The sequence below is a fragment of the Mauremys mutica genome, chromosome 14 (genome assembly GCF_020497125.1).
Source record: "Mauremys mutica isolate MM-2020 ecotype Southern chromosome 14, ASM2049712v1, whole genome shotgun sequence".
Lineage (NCBI taxonomy): Eukaryota > Metazoa > Chordata > Testudines > Geoemydidae > Mauremys > Mauremys mutica.
In genome coordinates, this window is record NC_059085.1 from 33,968,860 (window position 1) to 33,993,064 (window position 24,205).

The following is a 24,205-nucleotide window of genomic DNA, read 5'->3' on the forward strand; positions in this document are numbered from 1 at the left end:
GAATTGAGACCGTTTACTTGAATGCCTCGTGAAGAGGATTGGGCTGTATTGTGAGTAAACACTTCCACCACACTTCTGCTGCATGGTCGATATCTTCTATGAAGTAGACCAATGCTGTTATTACAGTCGTCCATTCCCATGATCCATGCTCTAGTCTTTCACGGGCCTCTCTGACTTGCATAAACACTTCTTGATTTATTTTCATAACCTCCCTATTTTAGATTCTCATCTTGCCCTGTAAAATAGTTGTAGTGATAAATAATGATTTTCTCTCTCCCAACTATCCACATAGTCTCTGTGCCAGAGATTAACAGTATATAATTTCTACCTTCTCATGTTCTGCTTCTTTCCCTTCAGTTACAACACTGTTGCTCAGATAGACAAACATATTTTTATCATCCTGTAATATACTATCCCAGTCGAATCTCAATGAAGCCAAACTTCTCTTTCCTCCATAATTATCTGTACCACCTATAGCATTCTGACCACTCCACTAAACTCTTCTTCCTCATTCATTTTTCCAGAAGAAAGAAATAAACAAAAATAGTGTAGCTAACCAATCATTTGCTAAACACTTGGCTTTTTTTGCTGCAACTCCTTTCCCATCTCACATATGTATGTTTAGTTCAGGCCAGATTCGGACATCTTTACGCACATTGAGTAGTATGTTACTCGACAAATAGCCCCATTAACCTCATTGAGATTGATTGTGGAGTAAGATGCTACTTAACATGGCCTAGAGTCTCAACACTGCCACACACAGTCAAGTTTTTCAGAAGTGAGTATTGTTCTTGGGTGTCTCCATTGCTGCATATCCAAGTGGAGATGCCTGGTTTTCAGAGGGTGAATGCTAAGCACTTTTGGAGAACTGAGTGTTCTTAAAATGGCTCCAGTTGTGTACTTTGTAACTGAGATGCTCAAAATCACTAGTTGCTTTTGAAAATCTTAACATTAGATGATAAACTCTTCCGACTCCTCTCTGAAGTGCCTTTCAAACTGTAGGTGCTATGTAAACAATAATCCTATAGTACACCAGTTAAAAGAAATGAAGTCTTGAGTGCTGTTGCGATGTGAAATTTGCCCTCCTTGTGTCTTAGAATCTCAGCAGAAGGAGTAGATGTCGTTCTGGATTGTCTGTGTGGAGAAAATACTGGAAAAGGCCTCAGTCTTCTCAAACCACTTGGGACTTACATTTTATATGGTGAGTAAAAACAAAACAATTAGAAGTTTATTTCAAAAATATCAATTTGCCAACCTCTTCCAGCAGCATGGGGACACCCTTTAAAACATCCATGCTACTCAGTTCTCCCTGGGGAGTATGACGAATGTATCTGTCATTTTACACTTTATCATTTCAATCATTTCTGTTCAAGAGTTTCTGAGGATCTGAATCAGAGGCTAAAAAATTAGGAGAAACTAGTTGCTACAAAGCAAGTTGTTTTTCCAAAATATCCAAAGGCAGAACTGGCAATATGGTTCAGATAGTTGAACATCACTTGGCTACATAGATGGAATAAGTTTGGGGAGCAACTTTGGATCTCTTATTCCTCAGGCCACATGAAGCTAGAAGTTTGGCAGAAGTAACTGTAGTATGATGCATGGAACTGTAGAAAGAGAGTCATTCAGGAATGACTTCATTTGGTCTGACACTAAGCTGTGCAAGCTGAATCCAGACTTCTAAATCTCACACTTTAGAGCCTCAGCATGTACCACTGGCCACTCAGCATATTTAATAATAGAAATTGCTTCCCTATAACTCTGCCTACCTGCCACATAACTTACTGCTAATGAAACAGCAACATCCCCAGACTCTGTGAGAGGAGAGTTAGAGACTACACATCTCTGAAGACTGAGAGGGGAAGTCTATATGGTTATAGCGGCCACCTAGCTGCTAAACTATAATGGTAGAGAGGAAACTGTAATGGGGAGGAAGCGATCTGCTATCAATATACCTAATATTATCTAGTCTGCTTGACCATGAACATCTGTCTGAGAGGCTGAATTGGTGGTTTTTCTGATCTCAGAAATAATGAAAGCTTATCTGTCATTTGATATGAACAAATCTTTTTGTTCCTGAAATGTGTAGGATGCTATTAACTTGACTTCTTTGATTGCTGTACCAATGATAAAAGGAAGGGCATCATTAAAGCTTATGCAGTTTGGAAAGAAAAGAAGCCTTTTTTGCAAAGCACAATTTTTTTTTATTTTTTATTGATTTATTTTTTAATGCAGACAATTAAATGGCCTCATTCGTTGGCATGTTATAAAGGGTGTTTACATGTATGTGATCTCTTTTTTTTCAGGTTCATCTAATATGGTTACTGGGGAAACAAAAAGCTTCTTCAGCTTTGCAAAATCAGTAAGTATAGTACTCCTGTGGTTCTGTTATATCGCACTTATTAGCATTTATCTCCTAAACCCATTATTTTTAGCAGCTTAGTTCATCTTAACCAATACCAATCTAATTTGTCTCCATTCCATTGTTTATTAACTCCAACATATAACATCACACTAGTGCAAATGAAGAGTGGTAAATGTAGCGTGGCCTGATATGTTTTTCTTTTGGTATGACAACTAGTCAGGAGTTTGCTCTGTATGCAATAAATATTTGAGTTGCCAATAATCTGTGTAAAATCATTTTATATCTTAGACCAAACTAAACCATCAGTTTATTTTCTGACCTGGTGGTAGCATGTCGTATCCACTATACAACTGTACTCCCAGGGGGTTCTTTCCTTCTCTAATGTGGATGCACAATGATGTGAATTCAAGGATATACTTGAGTCACAGGGTTCCATCATCTCTAAGAATCTTAGGAATTAATTGAGCTGTACAGGGTATGTCTACACTAGAATGTGATTACACCTCATGTAAACACATACAAGCTAGCTTTAATCTAGTTTACTCGGACACCAGAGCAGTGAAGCCTCAGCAGTGCATGAGTAACTACGTGGCTTCTGGGTGGGCTTGTACAGTCCACACCAAAGTGTGTGGTACCATGGCTTCGCTGCTTTGGCACCCAACTAGCTAGATTAATGCTAGCTTTGGTGTGTCTACACAAGCTGCAATCACAACCCATGATTGCAGGATTGGCCCATCGAAATGTATGCTTCAATTCTTATGGTGCTGTCTTACCCTTTTCATTGATGTTGTGAACAAACTAAAAGCTGAAGTATTAATAAGTTATTTCCTGGCCTGTTACAAGTAACGAACAAATCTGTTCAGACAATTCACAAACAGAAAAAAGGCCAAATATGTCATATAAATTGTTTGCAAGGAAAAGTTCAACCACCTCAAAAAGTGATTCCTTCAGATATGAGAAACAAGGACACAAGCTACTAATCAGAGATCCACCACACACAATTTATCTGCTAAAAATTCAACATCTCCTCATACCAGCAACCCTTTTTCCCAGAAGAAATTAACTTCAAATATCTTTATGCAGCTAAAATCAGGATATATCAAAGTCCCCAATAAGAGACACTCAAGAGACTTTACCTCCTACTTGTTCTATCTCACATAATGGCAAGGGCTAAAATGTGCAAAGATCCTTGTAGTTAGATGCAAACATTGAGCTGAAATAGTCTGAAGAAATTCCTGTCACTGTTAAAAACTATATTATCTCCAAAGAAAATATCTACATGCGAACCTACAGAAAGAGAGATTGTGGGCGCTGAAACAACCTGGTCTGGTTAGTTTGACATAATGGGGACAATTGGGAAATGCAAGACCAACATATCCATTAAGCTATTCTATTGTCTCTGTCGCTGCCTTGGTTTGTTTTTAAGCCTAAGACTAGGCAAGCTTCACACTGCACATGGAAATAAGTCAAGGAGACAGGTCACCACATGTTTTTCAATTGGTAGTGTAGACAACCCTGGTAGAAATTGAAATTGGCTCCCACTGGTACCATCTAGAGCAGCTACTGTAGGTTTTGGAAGAAAGCAACAGTTACATTGGTTCCTTGAGCTTCTGGTTCTCCATCTGAAACCAAGGGAGGCCCGGAGAATGAGACTTGTTGAAGATTACTAATGCAATCCACTAGGGGGGGCTATACTGTTCCATAAAAAAGATTAAAACCTTGGTATCTAAGTGTGCTGCACATTGCAATTGTCATGAAACCGGGTTGCCTGGAGCTACTGAGATAAATAACTGTATGGAAGTTACAGGCTAAAACAAAAGCCTTGATCAACATGTCCAGGCCTATATTAAAAAGCTTTAAACCAGAATGAGTCAATAGGTGCTTTGTAATGGATACCAGAGGGAATAATGCCACCTCTGGAAACTTAAAAGGCAATCAAAGGGAATATTTAATCAAAATATTAAGTAGTGCATTGAATTGTTCATAAAAATGTAAACTGCTTTTTTACGCTAATATAATTAACCCTGTGGAAAATTAAGTTACCAAAAACCATAAAAAAAATTTTAATTAAAATTTTGCCCACTAGAATAAAACTCGCTAAGATGTGGGATCTCGCTCACAAGGGTGCCCTGGAGCTACAGTAGACAAAATAACATCATTAGAGATAATACAAGACTCCCAAACATATCAATGTACAGGATTTCAGCAGGAGGTAGACAGAGAGGCAAGAGCAGCAGAAAGGTTTACATGGGATTTTTGGTGGGATGCGTTATAGGGGGGAGTAGGGTTAAGAGGTTTTACAGAGGGGTTACATGGCTTCCCTAAGGTAACAAAGGAAGACTGTGGCAGAGCCACAAATAGAATTCAAGACTCCTAAATCTTGCCCCTTAGTCACAGGATTATCCATTCTCCCAATTGTCTGTTTGCCTCAAAAACTTGCATTTGACCTTCACATGCAAATCAGGTAGCTACATGTCTGTCTACCCCCATTTCTTTGTGCAAACCTTGTGACTAAAAGAAGACAGCTCTGGAAATTTTTGGAAAAACAAAAAACAAACAAGTGTATTTTAGCTCATTATTCTACACCAGACAGTTCAGTTTTCCATGCAGCTATTTCCTCATACTGTGCCTTTCTGCTGCTATTGTTCACACTTCTTTCATGAAGCTTCTCTCCTTCACCCTAGCCCTTGAGCTGTCAGCAAAACAAGAGTGCCTCTGTATTTTTGCCTTGTTTTTTCTTAAAATCCATGAGGTTAATGGGCTTTTGATCAAGTGCTGAGTCCTGTTTGCAGAGAACCTTTATTCTATGTTGGGTTACATCTCCCATGGAAGAATAAACACATCTAAATCCTTGATAAGCTCTTTGCATACATTATAATATTGTGAACCCTTTGGCCTATGTGTGGGTTTATTATTGTAACCTTCATGCCATTTGTTCCTCTCCAGTGGTGGCAGGTTGAGAAAGTGAACCCTATCAAGCTGTATGAAGAGAATAAAGTCATTGCTGGATTTTCTCTGCTAAATCTACTTTTCAAACAGGGCCGAAGTGGCCTAATTAAGGGTATAATGGACAAACTCATAACACTGTACAATGAGAAGAAGATCAAGCCTCTGGTTGATTCGTTATGGGCTCTGGAAGAGGTAGGAAAATGGCTTCTCCCCCTCCCCCCTTATTTCTTAAATTCATAAAGTAAATGGTTGTTTTGAAATATGAAATCAGAGTGAGTAAACTATTTACAGTAATTAATTTATCCAACACATTTTGCTTTTACTTCTGTGTGTGAATTGTTTGCAAAAACCCTGTCAGTCTCACATTTCTTTATCAAGAGTTATGCACACATTTCTACTATGAATAATTTTTGGTTTGCAGAGGGATCTGTTCCTACTTTGTTGCAAATACTCATAATGTATGAAGTGATGGATAGTCACATGGTATTCTTTCTATTTCATGATTGGGTGAATTGTGTAACTAGCCAGTGCAGCATGAATTGCAGATGTTATAGTGGGCCTTTACTCCTACGCATGGGCTCAAAATCTGCCTTTAGTGAATAGTCTTAATACATTAGAATGAGACTCATTTCTTGCCTATATTTCTATATTTGTTCTAGATCAGTCTAACCACTCAAATCTTTGCAGAAAGTGAATGCACAAGTGTTGCTGATCTGGGCAGATCAGAATTCTCTTCTGATTTGAATGAATATTTTTTCTATTGCTTGTTCAACTCTGTTTAAAGGATTGCAATCAATCTAGTCTGCTGATAATAGGATAGTTACACACCCCTTTTTAACCAAGCCACTGCTTTCTGAAAACTCTGCTGTCCCTAAGATGTTGTTAGAAAAATAACTCTGGTCGTCTTAGCGGTCTGAACAGACTTTTTAAAATTATTTATTTGTATTACAACAACACCTGGAGGTTTAATTTTTGTGAAATTTACCAAGTTTGAGACACTGCTGTGATGATTGCTTCCCCCGGCTGTGTTGAATATGAATTCTAGTTGTACAGTTGCAATTCAAAAGGTACTGGCAGCATAGGTTGGCTGTGATTGTGCTGGTATTATCTGTCATCCACAAGAAAGTAGTAACCACCAAGCTCCATCAGTGTGTGATATCAGCCAAAATCCTGGATGCCTCATAATGAGAGTTCAGACAGGGCACAGTACAGAGACTGCTCCCTCCTCAGGCTATGATCACTGGTAAGATCTCCATGCTCACACTGCTGGATCTCTCTGCAGCCTTTGACGCAGTGGGCCACAAGGTAGTGCCAACACACCTGCATGACTTAGCAGAAGTACTTGGCCCAGCACTACGATGGCTCCAATTGTTCCTCTCCAGAACTCAGAGAGTGGTGACGGGTAAAAATGCTCCTCCTGCTGGATCCCTACTATCCCAGCTTGTCTTCAATGCCTGTTTCAGACCACTAGCAGAGATAGTGAGATGCCATGGTGTTGGAAATAATTTTCATCATAATTTCATTCGGGTTTACCACAACTAAGTTTCCACACAAGTATTCCTTTATTAGTTCAAAGGTCACTTGATGTTTGGTACATCCAAAACACAAATATTAGCATATGCACACACCTCTATTCTGTACCTTAGCAACAACACTTACAAGCATCGGACAAAATACTTACAACCAGATCAGGCTCAGGAGACACCTTCCCACCATGACTCCACATGGACAAGGGAAAGCTCTCACAAAGAACCCCTAGAAAACCCTTGTTTTTTATACACTATTACAAACAAGTTGAGTCATAGCTGGTTATGGGACTTTAGCTAGGGCCAGATAAAAGCTTAGGGCTGAGCCCTGTTCCAGTACTGACAAGATTAATGACTGGACCTCTTTCTTCAAGCTTTTCTTATCTCATTTTGCCATATTTCTTCCGAACTACTGGGCCAAGCATTTCTTTATAATAAATGAAACAAACCAGTAATTTACTGCGTCCGATACCCAATTTTTAAAAATGTTGATAACCCCAACCCAAATCTTAAATACCACTGGTATTTCAATGATCACTACAAGCTTAACACAAACAACCCCCTTCTCGTGATTTTATTCTTTTTGATTACGTGTCTTGGGCCTGCTGCTCATACTGCTATCCAAACTCAATTTAAAACCATAGTTCACTCAGGCCGAATGTGGGCTTTTACTCCTACGCATGGGCTGAGCTATCACCAGCTATAACACTCAGCTATATAGCTCACAGTGCTCCATGCATTTGTCACGTCTGGGCTGCCTTCTGCCTGGCTCAGGTTGCCATGAACACATCAGGCCTCAAGTTTCTTCACCAGCTTCCAGTCCACTTCTTATGCCAGTTTATGGCCTGATTTTTCAAAGCAATTAGTGGATCAAGCCCCACCTACATCAAAACCAAATTTCAGTCTATGAACTCCCATGACAACAGCACTCCTTTGCGACAGTGCAGCTCACAAGGCCCAGGATGAAGCATGTGAGAGCTGGGGACAAAGCATTTTCTGCCAAGGGGATCCTGCTATGGAACAATCTTTCTGAGGAGCTCAGGCAAATCTAGAGTCTAACCATCTTTGGGAAACAAGGGAAAGTCTCCCTCTTCGAGAGAACCTCTCTGCCATAAGTGACATATTTCAAACACCTCGTTTATTCCTAAACCTCTCCTAACCCCTCCCCAAGGAGAGACCTATCTCAATCAGAGTTCTGATCCTAGAAAGGGAGAAGTGCCAGAGACTCTGCTTTGCTCTTGATTTTTTTAGGGAAGGTGATGAGATACTACAGTGATGGGCAGCAGTATAAAACTCTAAGATGATACATGCAGAATATGATTCATTTTTTATTAAATAGCATTGCACAATATTTTAAAATCTCTAAGTGGCATGAGGATGTAAGTGCTGGACTGAGCATGCTACTGTTTCATTGTAGATTCAGCTGTGGTATATATTAAAATAAGGAGGCACTTAAAAACAACAATTATTAGCCTAAGCAATTTTGGACCAAGAGAAAACAGTATAAAAAAGGGTTCTACATGGCAGAATAATCTTCTAGTCAACATGATGGGAATTTACTGGGAGACTTTAAGCAATATTCTTTCATTTGTTTGGTAACATTTCATAACATTTGGCAGTACATGAACTATCTCTCTGACATTAGTTTGTGGAATATGTAAATCCATCTGTTCAAGACTGCAGCCTGGCAAAATATAGCTCATTTATCAATCCTGCTCAGTTTGCATGATCTAGGAGGCAATTTACAAAATGTGTTTCTGGCTGGCATCTGCAGGAATATAATGATCCTGGAGTTTTGAGGGTTGTTCAGTTTTGAATTGATTATAAAGTATTACTCTTCATTCTAAACATTAGGAAATATGCCCTGGTCAGTTTTCCAGAGCAAAATCAATATGATGGACCTAGAGATGGGCCAGAGCTAGTGCCCTAGATTCATCAATCTTGAACTATGGGCAAGTTTTTTGTCTCTGAATTTCATGGATCTGACCCTTCCCGGAATGCATCATGAACTTATTTTGATTGCTTCTCATTTCTCATCAGTACTAGTAACCTTGATGCACAACCTCACAGGCTGAATTAAGAAGCTCTATTCAACTCAGTCATGATTTTTAAATGTATATTTATGCACTAGTCACCATTTGTATGGACACATGTTCATTTTACTGTAGGTTCTTAATATGGCATGGAAAAAATACCTGTCCTTGTCCCCTCCTGCCTCGTGGCAAGCCTCTAACAACAATGGGGGATAAGGAGAGGGTTGACTTGCAGGCAGAGTTACTGGTTAAGCCATACTTGTAGCTCCACTATGGAAGGACTTCCTTTATCTGGCAGCTCTCGTGGTGTTCTCCATAGAGAAGCCCTATTCTGATGAAAGTTAACACCCCAGGACTCCTGTGGGTGAAACTTATTGGCCCACAGGAGTCTCAGAGGTGCATACACATGCAGGATGGGAGAAATAAACTCAGGCTGCTCATATCAATAGAAAGCCCTCCATCTGATCGGAATAGTCAGCAAGCCAAAGAAATGCAATGGAGTTGGGGGTGGTGGTGATAAGGATGAAGCCTAGAGAGAGAGGATGCATATGGGCTGGACATCAGGACAGCACACTGCCCCGACTTGCCTCTCCAGAGGTAGAAGTGAGGAGACCTTGAGGCAGGCTGGGCAGGGGACTGGTAGTTCATGGTTGATATTGACATAGAGCCTGGCTTTTCCTAGCATACATGGAGAAGGTTGTGACCAATAAGGAGAATTACTCCTCCTCCTGTTTAATTGTAACATTAGACATTTGGCCTGTGTCTGTGGTGAGACCCTGTATGTGTGAGTGAAACCCTTAGTTAGTGGTGACTGGCTTGTTAAGTCGAGGGAGACAGAAAAAAAAAAGTAGGACTCTCTCTTTGGTCCAAAATTTTAAAAGTGAATGATTTGAATAGTTTTCTCTGGAAAAACTTAGTAATCTCCTAAGTCTCATGGGAAAATTCACTTGTTCACTGACTACTAATTGTCTCCAAGTTGGAAATTAAATTCAATTGGTGACATCTGAAGTGTGAAGGGGTTTTAATCTTGTTCCAAGCACTCAGTGCAGCCTAAACTACCATGGCCCTGTGCATTCCTTCTTAACAGAGGCCATATTTTGCATACCTAGGTCCTTCAAGTCAGCTATTTAAATCTATATTCAGGCACATACGTGGCCTATTTTTTCAGGTGTGCTGAGCACTCCCATCTCCCACTGCAGTATCACTTTTAATCATTTTGCCTACTCGATATCTGCCTTTGTCTTCATATCTTCCTTCATTCAGATATGAATAGATTGTGTGCACCTCCATCCGCTCTCCAAATTCAGCCTAGTGATATAGGAAGCAAAGTGCATCATAGCAGGTACTATCCATACAACTCCATTGTATTGTTGAATTAAAACAATGGTTTCTAGTTGGTTGCTAAATGACTTGCAGGATATTAGACTGACATACTTGCCTTGACTCTGCTCCCATTGACATCAATGGAGGGGGTTGCCACTGTCTTCGGTGAGAGCAGGATTGGGGCCACTACGTTCACTGTCTAGCTGGGGTGGAATCCTTTCCCGTGTTTTGAGCCCTCCATTTTAGGGCCTGATCCAAATGCCACTGAAGTCAGTGGAAAGACAGAATGCCAGGGAGTCTTCCCATTGATTTCAATGGCCTTTGGATCAGGGTCTAAGCATGCATTCTTAATACAGGCTGCTTAAATGAATAACAAACTGTTGAAGAGTGGGCTGGATTCTGATCTCAGTTATACTGATGTAAATCTGGAGTGATTCCATTCTCTTCAGTAGAGTTACACTAGATTATACAGATGTGAGTGTAATCAGTTTCTAGGTCACTGATTGTAGGAGTATTTTTATTTTATTTTTTTTACTGCTGTAATATCTGTTGATGCTGACTCACGAAGATTAATTCTTTATTGCAAATCCCCATCCATAAATCCAAGTTAAAAGCCTGTTCTCAAGTGGTTCGGATTAGCAACATTTTGTGATTTATACACAGAGGTTTAGCCAAAAGAGACTCTAACAAAATCCACAGTTACAATAAAATGGAAGTTTAGTTGGAATTATTAATCACTAACTAAGCAGAGCCGAATGATGAATTAGTTCCTCAAGTATTTTGCAGTTATTTGCCTATGCACTGGAGTACTTAAGAGAACAGGTAATTTTGCTGCTGGTGCATGCTTAAAATATTGTTGTAGCAAAGGGTTGATTGTGTGGCAAGATGGCACTCCAGTGTCAACTGTAAATTTTAGATCAGAATCCCAATTAATCAGTTACTTGCTGAGCTATATGTTTGTCTTTGTTGGTAACTAATGATCAAGCCTCTGATCTGGTTTCATTAAGTTGCTTTTCCCCATTTTGATTAGTCTGCAATAAGCATTTAATAAGCGAGTTTGCATTTGCCTGACCTTTTATGAAGTTTGGCTTCATAAAATAGATGACTCCAGATTATCATCCAAGGTAAATTCTACAACATGTTCTCTTAAGATCCAGCACATATATGCTTCACCCTCTAGTGTATATGCTTCACCCTCTAGTGAAAGCTAAATTTGCAATTTACCATAGTTACAAAAGTAGCATCTGTAAGAGGCATGAAATTATAAGTGAAATTATTGTTTACTGGGGCATAGTGTTTGGAAATGATGATGTGTTTTCTTAAGAATATTAGACACCTATTCCAGGCTCTAGATGCCCTGCAGCAATTAAAAATACCAACAATAGCAATAACAACAAAGTGATTTCAAACCTCTCCCACATAAAACAGTCAGGAAGGGAAATATTGCAAAACAAAATCTCTCCACCTCCCAGGTGCCCACAAAAGCTCGGGACCACTCCAAATGCTCGCTCAAAAAAACTAGCTTTGTAGTATGCACAGTCTGTGGACGGCAGGTTGAAAACCTTTGCTCTAGGGTACCAAAGAACTGGACCACAGGAGCAAATCAGCATCTGTGGGGAAAGCTTGCAATCTCCTGACCAGATTCAGAAAAGGAAAGAGAATTTTAGGTTATAGTTGCTGAAGGCAGCTGGAAACTAACCAGCAGTTCCCGCAAATCACCAATGTAGTTTGTGAACATTGCTGACAAAAGATGGATGAACACTCTTAATTGGGAGCAGAGTGGGATATCATTTTAGCCAAATCCTCAGGCTGCTTCCTCTAAGCCACCTGAAACATCTTAGTTTTACCTGAACTGATTCTCGTCTAACTCACTGTTCTCCACACCCTGATCTTGCCTAGACACTCAACTGCACATTTCATCCAGGACAAGATGGTGATATACAGCTGGGGGTGTCATAAGCACACTGAAAACACTTCAGACCATATCTCATCACTGCCTCTCTTAAGGGCTTCATATGCACATTGAACAAAAGGGTGACAGTGTACAACTCTGTGGGGAATTCCACAAGAAGAAAACCTTGCGCTGAAGAGCATTTGCCACTTGGCTCCCCATCTCTGGTTCTATCCATAAGGAGGGACCTCTGGCTTCTAAGTACCAGATTACTAAGGCCCTACTGATCTTTGTCATCCTTGGGAATTGCCAAACATATTCCCCTACTTGCACTGTTGTAGAAAAAGACCTGCCTTTTAATATAGGCAGTACAGAGGAGCCAGGCCCCAAACACTGCATACCTGTAAGTCCTTGTGAATCTCTTTAGACTGCAGCGAGTACTGCTCCTCCTTAATTAGTGGGTTTTGGTTCTGCTATGATGCGATAATTAAGAGAATCCTACTGGAAAACGGAAGAGCAAGATCTCCAGTCAGGTGCAAGTCTTCTCAGGATAACCAAAATTATGAAAAAGAAATTTTCACTTTTCTCTTGTATAGCAGCAGCGTCCAGAAGCCCATACTAATGTAAGGCACAAAAGCATCCTCTCTCAGGGAGGATTGCTTTATTTAGGGCTTTAATTAGGCTTAGCACTGGAAGAAAAGAAGGTGATAGAAGTACTAGAACATCGTGGGAAAATTTAGTGCTGTACAATAACTCTTGATACCTTGCTACCTAGACCGTTGATTTGAATTAACTGTATTTCACCCCAGGTAATACCTGTTGCTACAAAACAGCAGTGTGATAATGCCTTTCGTAACATTAGTTACCAGGTGATAATGCAGTAAGTGTGTGTTTAGCTTTTACCCCATGAGGTGGAAATGTTGGGGGCTGACATCAGAGGCTGGTAAGTGTTATGAATAAAGGGGGAGATGCTGACAATCATTTTGAGGTGAAGGAACATACGGGGCCACCCAGTTGTCTCCATGAATCTATTGAAGCATTGAGTTCATTTTTCCTGAAACATCCTGAATCAAAGTGTCTTTGAGAGCCTAGCACTGAACCTAGCATTAAGATATTTTAATAGAATTACAGAATCCTTGCTAGTATCATAATGTATTTTGAAAGGAACCGTTTTGTATATTCCCATTTTTATTCACTCTCCCCTCTCTGCACCAGTTTTTGTTCTTTCTAGCTAGCTACAATGGCATATGGTAGCAACCTTCTGCCCTCTGCATCCAAGTTTTATGTCCCAATGATGAGAGTTCTAGAACTGCTGGTGGGATGGGGAGTGGAGAACACTTTCCAACTAGAGCAGCAACCCGATGCAGAAATTTGAACTGTATGGTAGAGAGGTTAAAGGCATCAAAGTATATTAGTGTTTTAGGCAGTACTGTATGGCTTCAAAGAACTCCTCTGTTGTAAATCTCGCTGCTTTTCCACTGAAAACATCCTCTGGCATAAATGACCTTATCAGTGCAGGTAGTTAGATAGCAAAACTGTTCTAAGGGAAAAGCTCCTGTAATTGATGATGTAGAATAATGAAAGAGAGAAACCTCTAAAGAGGCTACAATTTCAACAAAACCTCTCTCTGTCATCAGTCTTAGCTGTGAGGTCAGGAGGAGCATTTGTACTTCAGTTCAGTAAGAGTCATAGAAAACTTGTATATTTCAGCATGGGTGGTGTGTCTTCCTGCTGTATGGAAGCAGCCTCCCCAGCTGCAGACACTACAAAACTTTCCTGCCAACATTTGAAATCAATGAGAGTTTTGCTGTTGGCTTCAGTAGAAGCAGTTTGAGCCCTGTATTTGTCCTTGAAGGTGTGCCAGGGGACTAAAGAAACATTCCAAGCATTGGAAATGAAAGTTCACTGCAACTCTTCAGATTGCTTGCAGTACAGTAGACATTAAAATAGAATCATTTACCTTGTCCTGATTTAAAAATAATATCACTGCAGTATTACATTTAAAGAATTGGAAAATATTTCAGTTCATATAATATAAATGCTTCCTTTCCTAATGGCCATCCCTCTAGCACTAGAGTATGGACTCTGCTGTTCTGTCACTGGGAATATTGCCCTGATGGTACTTTAAGGGCAGTTGGTCATGCAGGTGGTCTTCCTAATCCAGAGTTATAAGACCTTGGCATACACTGTTCTGCCAGAGAGATGCCTTGCTGTTTTCTTGAAGTATAACATTTTGCTTGCTTTGATGACTACATAAAATAAAAAATCAGCAGTTCAAAGTCTAGTTACATTGTTTATCCTGTAAATCACTGCAGTTTATCTGTATACAGATACTGTTTAATGTAACAAGGTACATCTCATGCAGATATCAAAGCTAACAAAACTCCAAGAAGCTACAGTCCATCAACTGAGTATGTTTTGGTAATGCAATGTGGGGCGGGGCAGAGACTGAGAAACAAAAAAGGAACACAAGCATGGGAATAACCTGCCAAAAACAATCTCCTAATCCTAGGTGCCTCTAAAGAACAATTTCTCTCTTAGATTTTGTGGAGGATAGATACAAAGCTTGCATTCCATTTGAAGTTTACTCCAGTAGTATAATGAGCATCAATTCTAAATGGATGAAAGCGAACATGAGTAAGGTGACTTATTTCTTTGTTTATTTTAAAGGACCTGGCAAGAGAGTGTTTCCTAGAGATGCTTAGGCAATGTTAAAATTAATTACTTTAGCTGAAAAATTCAAGTGTTAACACTAAAAAGAATAGACAGTAATCCATCTAAAATATTCTGCACCACCTCATTACAGAGCCCTTGCTGCTTTCATGCATACTACCCCACCTTGCCCCACTTTCACTGTACATCATTTTCTTGATATTCTTTGTCCTTTATTGTGGTTTACCAAGATGTGAATCTAAAAAGCTGTTACCTCATTTATAATCCATCTGCTCCCCGTCTCCGACTCACTATAAATGAAGGTACAGTCCAGTAGACGTTTTGGTTTTTAGCTTCATTTGCTGTTGAACTGAGATGCAATAGGGTTGTGATATTAAAGAATGAGGCAGAGCCAGACTAGGGCAAAGGCACTGTAAGTACCTGCCTAAGGCCTCAGATCCCTGGTGGTTATGATGTACTTTAACATTAGTCATTGTTACTGCAAGAACGAGGTGGTGGATGAGCTCTTACAAAGGGAGAGGATTTTTATCTGTATGTACAGACAGGGATATATACTCAAGTGAACTGCTATTTTAAGTTGCAGTCAAGTACTATATGAGGTATTATTTATAGAAGTGGGATGTAATTAAACTAATGAATTATTCCAAATTAATACATTTGTTTCCAGCTGCTGGCAATCGGGCTTCTGAAATGCGACTTGTTTTGGCTCACATGCCAACTGTGCACATAAATGTGTAAATAATACTGTAAGCGTATATAATGCATGTCATTGGGAGGGTTTTAAAGCACTGTTTGCCCATGGTGGGTATGGAGAAGGCCACAGGTAGGTTGTGATTTGCCTAATGTCACACAGCAAGTTAATGGAAGAGTCAGGAATAAAACCTGTGATTTTTCAGTTCTGTTTTCTAAGTGTTGAGCCACTCAACTATGTCTCAGCAATTCTGAAGATCAGGCCCTGTCATTCTAGATGCATGCTGGGAGTTGCATGGTCTTTGGGAATACAGAGTTTTAGGCTGGGTGCATTTCAGGAAAGAGTATGACGAAGCTAAATCTTGGGAAGAAGTAGCGAGTGCACAGAGCTTTGTAAAGCATTCCGTCCATTATACTGATGAGTGTTGATCCTGTGCTAAAATATTGTGGTTGGAAAGGTTAGAAAGCTGATCAGCTGAACTAAAACTCTCCCAATTAATAAAGATACAGCCTGTAGCCACTCGGTAAGCAGACTGCTAAGGATTAATTAATTATGAAGATAAGCTGGTGGAAAACAATCCTTTCCTCATGGTCTCCAGAATTGGAAGTTGGAGAAAGAGGCGAGTCGTGACACATGTTATTGGGTCAGTGCTGACTGTCACTTCTGGTTGCCCTTGTTTACCATGGAAATAGCAGCTTCCAGTTATGGCAGGACATATCAAAGCAGCATGCAGATTTGGTGTCTGGATTGATAATGTGAGGGAGAACAAGAAACATAGGGAAGAAAATAAAAATAATGTAGTTAGCACTAATAGATTCCACTGGAAAAAAAAAAGAGCTGTGTGAAAGAGAAGCCAGTTCTATCCTGCCAATTAATGAAATTACCTAGAGGAGATCAAACTGAGATAGATGAATTAGACCAATTTGTAATTCATTAGAAAATCAGAACAAACCTGTTGTATGGCGTGAGCTGCTGATTAATTACTGCGAGGAAACAACATTTAACAAAAGGAGCCAGGGTACTAAGATAGGTGAAACGTCTTTAAGTAATAAATTGGCATGTTTCCCCTCTGTGTTAAATAGAGAGTGATAATAGCACCCAAGAACAGCCTTCTGGATAAAATCAGAGAGAGACCTGCTTTTTGGAGAGCATTACCAAGGGAGACCTGATAAACGCAGGTGAAAATGCAGACTTGAGTGCAGGAATATTGGCGGGGTGGGGGAAGAAGAGGGTATCCAGTGTGCTGTACGTGGGAGACTGGCGCCAGTGACTCTAAATTTTACTCTTCATTTTTATTATTTGTCCCATGAAATTTAACCTATTCACAAGAATTAAGGAAACAAAATATTTCATGGAGTCATCCTCCCTTCAAAAATGGCTTTTAAACTTTTTTAGAGGCCGCTCCCTGAGCCATGCTGAGGAACCCTGGGTGCCACAACTACCAGTTAGTTCTGTGTCTTAAGACGTGGTAGATGGAATAAGTGATGCACACCTTAGAGCAGGGCCTGAGGGCCGCATTGGGGTTCAGAAATTGTATGGAGGGCCGGTTAGGGGAGGCTGTACCTCCCCAAACAGCCAGGCGTGGCCCGATGCCCCCATCTGGGACTCCTGCAGCATCTACCCCCCCGCTCCCTGTCCCCTGACTGCCCCCGGAACCTCCACCCCTGACTGTCCCCTGCCGCCGCATCCAACCCGTCCTCTCATTCCTGACTGCCCCCCGGGACCCGTGCCCCATCCAACCACCCCTTCTCCCTGACTGCCCCTGGAACTCCTCCCCCTGACTGCCCCCCGGGACCCCTGCACCCATTCAACCCCCTTCATTCCCCGCCCTCTGACTACCCCGACCCCATCCACACCCCTGCCCCCTGACCACCACCCTGAACTCCCTAGCCCTCTATCCAACCCCACATGCACCCTACCTCCTTACTGCGCTGCCTGGAGCACCAGTGACTGGCGGCACTACAGCCACACCGCCCGGCTGGAGCCAGCCGCGCCACAGCACAGAGCACCGGGTCAGGCCAGGCTCTGCAGCTGCGCTGCCCGGCCACCCAGAGCATTGCGCCGGTGGCGTGGCACCCTGAGGCTGCGGGGGAGGGGCCGGGGTGAGCCTCCCGGTCCAGGAGCTCAGGGGCTGGGCAGGAGGGTCCCGCAGGCTGGCTGTGGCCCGCGGGCCGCAGTTTGCCCACCTCTGCCTTCGAGGCAGCTCATCTTGTCACTAATTTTGCTGTTGGTGCCAGTGAGGAAGAATGAGTAGGAAGAGAAGGGGGAAAGGGACAAGACTCTTACAGGAAATAGTTGTGAACGTATCATACAATTAAGAGGTCTGAAGATCACTGCAGATCCCTGCGTTTGGGGAAGCTAAAGGAAAGGACTTTGAATAGCTAGTCTTGCCCATGGCTGCTACCCCTTTAATGCTCTGTAGCCAGGAAACTAACAAACTGCAGATTTCGTGCTCCCGATGCAAGCATGCTGAGATCCATTCATCCCGTTCTTTCAACCTGGTAATTCAGCTAACTGTCTGTGTTTCTTATCCCGATTTTCGTAGTTCATGATTAAATATGGTACAATCAGTTGGATCCATCTTGTAAAAAAAATTGTCAGATAGACCCAAGATAAAGAGATCAACTTCTATTGATTTCTTTTTCTCCACTCTATAGAAATGCAGTGGCACTAATTTGCCATCAGAGGAACTTTTAAGAATTACCATGTTCAAGTTTCTTGTGCAACACAGCACAACAGTTATTGGAATAGGCCTGTAACTGAACAGGGCCAGGCAGCTATCAAGGAAAAATCTTTCAGACGTGTTTCAAACTGTCTTTTAAAAGTGTCAAGGACATAGTTGGACTCTTGTTCTATGCCACATCGATGTGCTCTCTTTAAGCCACACAGCCTGTAGATGAAATGCAGGATTTTCTTCTGTGTCCAAAAATTCCACTCACGCTTCTTTGTTAATTAGTTGACTGGCTCAGCGAGAAAGCCCTCGATTGTTCAGGCTTGACTGACAGGGATTCTTAGAAAAACTGGATTTGTTGAATTTTCAGTGTGTCATGAAGAAGAGATGCCAGTTTCTCAGAAGATTGGGCATTTAGTTCTTAATAAATTGGGGTAGTAATGCTGGGGTCTAACTAGTGGTATGGAAAGAACTGACAGCAAAAGCACCCTCTGAGTATTAAGATACCCTGTAGGCACAGAAATAATCCAGTTTTGTCAGGACCCAATCTCTCCTTTTTCAGACTGGGGCAAAATTCACTGTTGATATATACTCCATTGAGGTCACTTGGGTCATGACTTTGAGATGACTGGGTGAAGTTCTTTGGCCTGTGTTATGCAGAACATCAGACTAGCTGATCATAATTGTCTCGATGGCCATTAAAATGTGAATCTGTTAATTTAATACTCATGATGAGGCTGTGGCTTGGTTCTATTCATCATGCTATCTGAGGAGTTCTGAGAGACCCAAAAGGTGTTGGGAGAGCTGAATGAGAGAAAAATATAACATGTCCCTAGTCATAGTTTGCCTAGAATATGCCACACTACTATTAATGTCCTCTCTGGCCATCTAAATGACTGAAAACAGTCAGCTAAGCCAGGTCAGTATCTGGTAAGGCATCAGGCATGGCTGAAAAAAGAGAGAGGTCCTAACCGAGTGTCGGGTGAAAGAAAATTTAGTAGAGCAGAACAAAATGCGAGGAAGACTTCCAAGAGGATGTAAAATAGCTATGGCAGGAAACAATATTAGATAGTATATGTTAAGGGTTTTTGTCTGGGGTCACAACTTTATGCCCTCTGAGTTCCATTTTCTCAGATAATATGGGGATGAGGATTACACACACTATACTGTAGAGACACTTTTTTTTTTGTCAGCAGAAATATACGTGTCTGATAAAGAAAAGGGATCAGACCCTTTAAGAAGTGTCTTTCTAAAATAATAACTCTAGTAGAATTAGCAGTTTTCCTAGGATCAGTTGTCAGTGTCTCTGGGCAACAGCAGCCAAAGCAGAAGTATGTTGCTAGCTACATCAGCAAGAATGAGTTGCTGTCTCTCAACAGCAATCTCACTGATGACGACTGGTTTTGGCAGGCTGGTGGAACTAGAGGGAAGTCTCTAGAGCAGTGGTGCAGAATTCTGCCTCTGCTTTTTGCACTTTCACACTGGCTTAGTGATGTAAATAGTAGTTGTTTTTGTTGTGGAAAGGGGACAGACTTCTGTTCCATATTATTATCCTGACGCTTGCAAAAATTGCACTCATAAATAGCAATGCACACTTGAATACTTGATCAACAGTACTTAACCCAGAAGTGTTACATTAACTCTGTGATCAGCTGTAGTGATATTGTAATTGGGAAGCACAAATACAGATTAAACCTTGCAGCTTCAAATCAATCCCAGCCTGTCTTGTGGTGCCACACTACACCCTTCTCAGGAGTAAGCCAGACTATCCCAACAGGGAGTAAGGAAATGCCTCCTGTGGCTGAGGAGCCCCCAAATGACTGACTGTAACAAGGAGACCTGCAGTAGTTCTGGAAAAGAGATCATGCTAATATATGTGGGGAACACCGCATGCACTCCATGGAGCAGAGCACCAGCAGCAACTGATCTCAGGGTATTCCCTTGATATGATGCCTGTGCTGTCAGGCTTCCTCTATCCTGAAGCTCAGCTGCAATCTGCTCCTCCTTTCAGTGGTCACTTGTGGGCCCGAATATGCTACCTGTGGGCACCATTTCCTCCAAAGAAAGCCTGTCTCGTGATGTACTGCCAAAACCAGAGGGATGGTATTATTAATATTGGAACAAATTCGACAGAATTCAAAATATCAGCATGAAGAAGGTCAGTGTAAAACAAATTCAGTAACCCCTGGCTGGCAGGTTACAAACCCCTCCATCAGTAAGAAGCTCACCCACCCTGAAGTCAAGGGTATGACAGAACCTGGATCCCTCCTGGCCCATCCTCTGGCATCTACCAAAACACCCCAGGTCATTTGGGGTGGGTGTTGTCCCTGAAGGCTGTCGTAGCGGTCCATGAGTGTCCAGTGTATGGCACTCAGCAACAAGCTTGGCTGTGCACCATTCCATCCTAATGCCATCTGAAGTCTTAGACTGACATAGGTATTGCTGGGTTGTTTGTTAGTTTTATCTTTAATTAACCAAAGTTTCCTCTGACAAAAGGTTTGAAAGTCCTACCATTAAAAGCTTTTAAAACTATTTCATTTTGATAATATTAAAACACGCTCTGATTAAATTCTTCTTTTCTAAAAATATTGTATTCTGCTTTTGAGCAAAAGGAAGGTGTTTTGTAGGGCAAATTGATGTTGTGCATCTGCTGACTCAGTTTGAGCATCCAGTGGCAGGATTTGGACATGCTATTAAAGCACTAGCAATTTAGAAATATGGGTGATGATATTAAGAAGTCTAGGCCTAATTCAACATAGACCATTCTAAGTCCCTGCTCATCTGTATTTTGTTTTTTTGAAATGAAGATTACATTCAACTAGAGAGAAACTCCTTCAATAGATGCTGATCGCTCACCTGTACTTGACTCTGGGCTGAATCCTAGGGGGCCTTACCATTTCCATCAATGTTAGTGGGAGCTTTGCTTGAATGAGCGTAAAGGGCCTCGAGATTCTTCCCTAGATGAATAAATAAGAGTTCACATTAAAGCTTGGGTGGAACAATTAAATTTAGAAAAGGGTGATAATAGCTTAGACAAATCATGGCTATCGCATCTCTTAGCAGGCGTAACCCTGGGGCAGAAGTAAGACAACATTGTGGCAGACTTCAGTAAACTCTGCATCACTTCTTTGGCCTTAGCAACATACCTGTCTGTCCGCATTTCTCCCCCTGGACAACCCTTTGCCTACAGACATATCATCAGCATTGCCCCAGACATCACTCATTGTTTTTCTCTTCTCTCCTTTTCACTACTCTTCCTGCCAGACAGCTGGTACTGGAAGTGTCACAGGAAAGAGACTGTTTGAATTTTTCCATTGTATTTTGGCCAGTGGACCTGCCGAGAATTCTAAACAGTGGTGCTCAACTCCAGTTTGGTTTTAATCTATGTTGCAAAATCCATGGGAATCCAAATGTACCATAGAGCCACTCATCCATTCCTGCTTGGTTTGGATATGAATTCATTTGTGCATTTGGTGTAGTAGGATGAAAGGATTCTAATATTTCCCCACCTTGCTAATAGGTGTTGGAACCCTGCAAGAAGCTTCTGGTTAACTTTTTATATCCCTGGGCTGATATGGTTCAATAATCCCTACCTTAGATATAAGGAAAGTGAGAGCAGCAGTCTAGCAGAATAGTAAGCATCTGGGAGCAGTGAATTAAGGTGCCAATACTCCCATTGAATTCAACTACCATTCATATGCTTAAAGTGAAGCATGTGCTCCAATACTCTGCTATAGCAGGGCCTACGGTAGGAGCTCTAAGGGAAGTCAAGCCAAGGAAAAGGCTTAAGTTGTGATTTATCTTGTGTTTCTCCTGAGTTACTTTGGTAACAAAGCCAGACCCCAAGAAGGAGGTCGGTTTTCTATTTTATAGGGTATGCATTAGCCTTAGTCTGGATATGGGTGGAGAACTCTAATTTGGATTTACTCAGCTGCACAGTATATGATAAGTAACTAACTGACCTTTCCTCTAGTTTCTTTCTTTGGCTTATTAAATGCCTTGCATACTTACAGTGGAAATGTTTTTGAAGCAAAGCAAATATGAGAGAGACCACTTACCCGAATGGCTGTTAGTTCCCATCTCACTGAGCTAAGGTGCAGAAACATATATGACCAATGCTTCAGAGATAGCGACAAAGGAGGCAGAACTGGGCTCTATATTTAAAAAAATAAAATAAAATAAATTCCTCAATGTCCATTCCAAAATTGTAAGGTACAGTAAGTTCCATGCCCAATTCTTGCCATGAGAAATTTTGCCCGTGCTTTCGTTTTCTTTAATTTTCACGTTTGAATGATCAACTGTATGTCCGTAGAGTCAGAGCAATTAAATCCTTTTCACTTAAAGACAATAGTTCTGAGTCAGCAAAGCACTTCAGTATGGACTTAAGCACTGTCCTGCACTGGAGGCCAAGGGGCTGGACAAGTCATGCATTCAACTACAGTTTGGCAATCAGATGGGAAGAGAGGAGTGTTCTTTCTGAAGAGCTTTATGTAGTTCTTAAACCAAAGCTAATCCCTTCACTTGATCAACACACAAGGAACTTCCTCCTCGATACAAAAGAAATCGCTTTGCTGTCAAATAAACAAAACTCCGAACAAATGGCCAGTGATGAAAAATTTAAGTAGGAGCAAGGAAATAACTTTCGGGTTTTCAACCAGCCTCCTGGGGAAGCTCACAGTCGAAACATACAATTGTAAAAATAAACTATTCATTGTCATCATAGCAGCATAAAATAACTCTACAAATCCCTCCCCTGCATGAACACACGCACGTAAGCCAAAGGGAAATGCGTGGGTTTGTATCCTTGGGCAAAACTGACTAACCAGCATAATTAATAAAATAAGTGAAGCATCCATCGTCAGGCATTTCTTTATGCTCTGACTTTTTAACAGTACTTCACACTTTGATATGATCTTTCATAGGGGGATCTGAGGTTGCTTTACACTCATTAGATTATGTGTATTTATTAGGATTGGATAAAACAGGTGCCTATGCTTTAGTCAAACTTCACATAGTTTAAAAAGCCAACAGCACAAACAGCCAAGCACAACTAAAGCATGGCAGCACAATGCTATATATTAAGTTAATTATGGTCAACACTTCTGTGAGGTAGGTAAACGTGATCCTACCAAAAATAAAAAAGCTGAGGCAGAGAGATTAAATAGCTTGCCTAAGGTCACGCTCAGAGTCAATGGTGGAACTGTGAGTAGAATTCATGAGACCTGAATAACAGTTGCATGTTCTACCACTAGACTACCCTACAATAGTATTATTTGTATTGTGGTAAAACACAAGAATTCCAGTCATGGACCATGACCCTGTTGTGCTAGATGCTATCTAAACAAAGAACGAAAAGTCCCTGCCCTGAGGAATTTACAGTCTAAGTACGGAGATTATATTCTGCTACATCTGAGTGCACACCAAGAAACGGGGCTTAATATTACTATTTGACAAGACACTTATGAAAATTCACCGGCTCAAGCGTGAGGGTCATATTTAGCAAGTTCATTTCTTCCCGTTCAGAATGTTTGCTTAGAAACAGACTATTTATGAACTCAGAACGCCTTCAATGGGTCAGATTTGAGAGGGAATTCAGAATAGATTGTCAGAGAAAAGGTTTTGTTGTCTTTAAAAAGTGTCCTTCAAGCGTCTAGACGTTGTGTGTGAAAAGCTGTGGTTCTGGAAGTGTTTCAGATTTCGAGCACTCATGTGGCTGCCAAACAATATGATTCAAGAAAGGCTGTTTCTGATCTTTCACTTCTTCTGTGTAAAGGGGGATCCTACTTGCCAGATTCCCACAGAGAAGTTACCAGACAGAAGGTTTGGGGGTGGGGAGAGAAGCTGGAGGAGAAAAGGGGAAATCAACAGCATTCATCTTCTATCACCCGAGTATCATAATTAGAAAGCACTAGTAATCTGTAGGATGGTACAACAGAATCAAACCAATAAGAAAAGCAAGGGATGCTTACTATTAAATGGTAGTTTTGGTTTGGTTTAGTTTGAGTAGGATTTTTTGTTTGTTTGTTTTATGAAAGGACTTTAACTATTAGAACATGCTTATATGAAACAGTATTTTGGTGACATGT

General features: G+C 41.0%; 1 protein-coding gene and 1 long non-coding RNA gene across 2 annotated transcripts in view; one reads left to right on the forward strand and one right to left on the reverse strand.

The window, feature by feature from the left end:
* The window catches only part of VAT1L (vesicle amine transport 1 like), a 78,819-nt gene that overhangs the window by 33,279 nt on the left and 21,335 nt on the right, over nucleotides 1-24,205 (forward strand). The window contains exons 5-7 of the mRNA XM_044987169.1: nucleotides 1,098-1,201; nucleotides 2,304-2,359; nucleotides 5,309-5,503. Of these exons, the coding sequence (XP_044843104.1) occupies nucleotides 1,098-1,201; nucleotides 2,304-2,359; nucleotides 5,309-5,503 (355 nt within the window). The remainder of the gene's footprint in view (nucleotides 1-1,097; nucleotides 1,202-2,303; nucleotides 2,360-5,308; nucleotides 5,504-24,205) is intronic.
* Nucleotides 20,974-24,205, reverse strand: part of LOC123349261 — a 38,020-nt gene continuing 34,788 nt past the window's right edge. Inside the window, exons 2-3 of the long non-coding RNA XR_006573437.1 lie at nucleotides 22,178-22,273; nucleotides 20,974-21,076 (exon numbers count right to left, since the gene is read on the reverse strand). This is a non-coding gene — a long non-coding RNA (uncharacterized LOC123349261). The remainder of the gene's footprint in view (nucleotides 21,077-22,177; nucleotides 22,274-24,205) is intronic.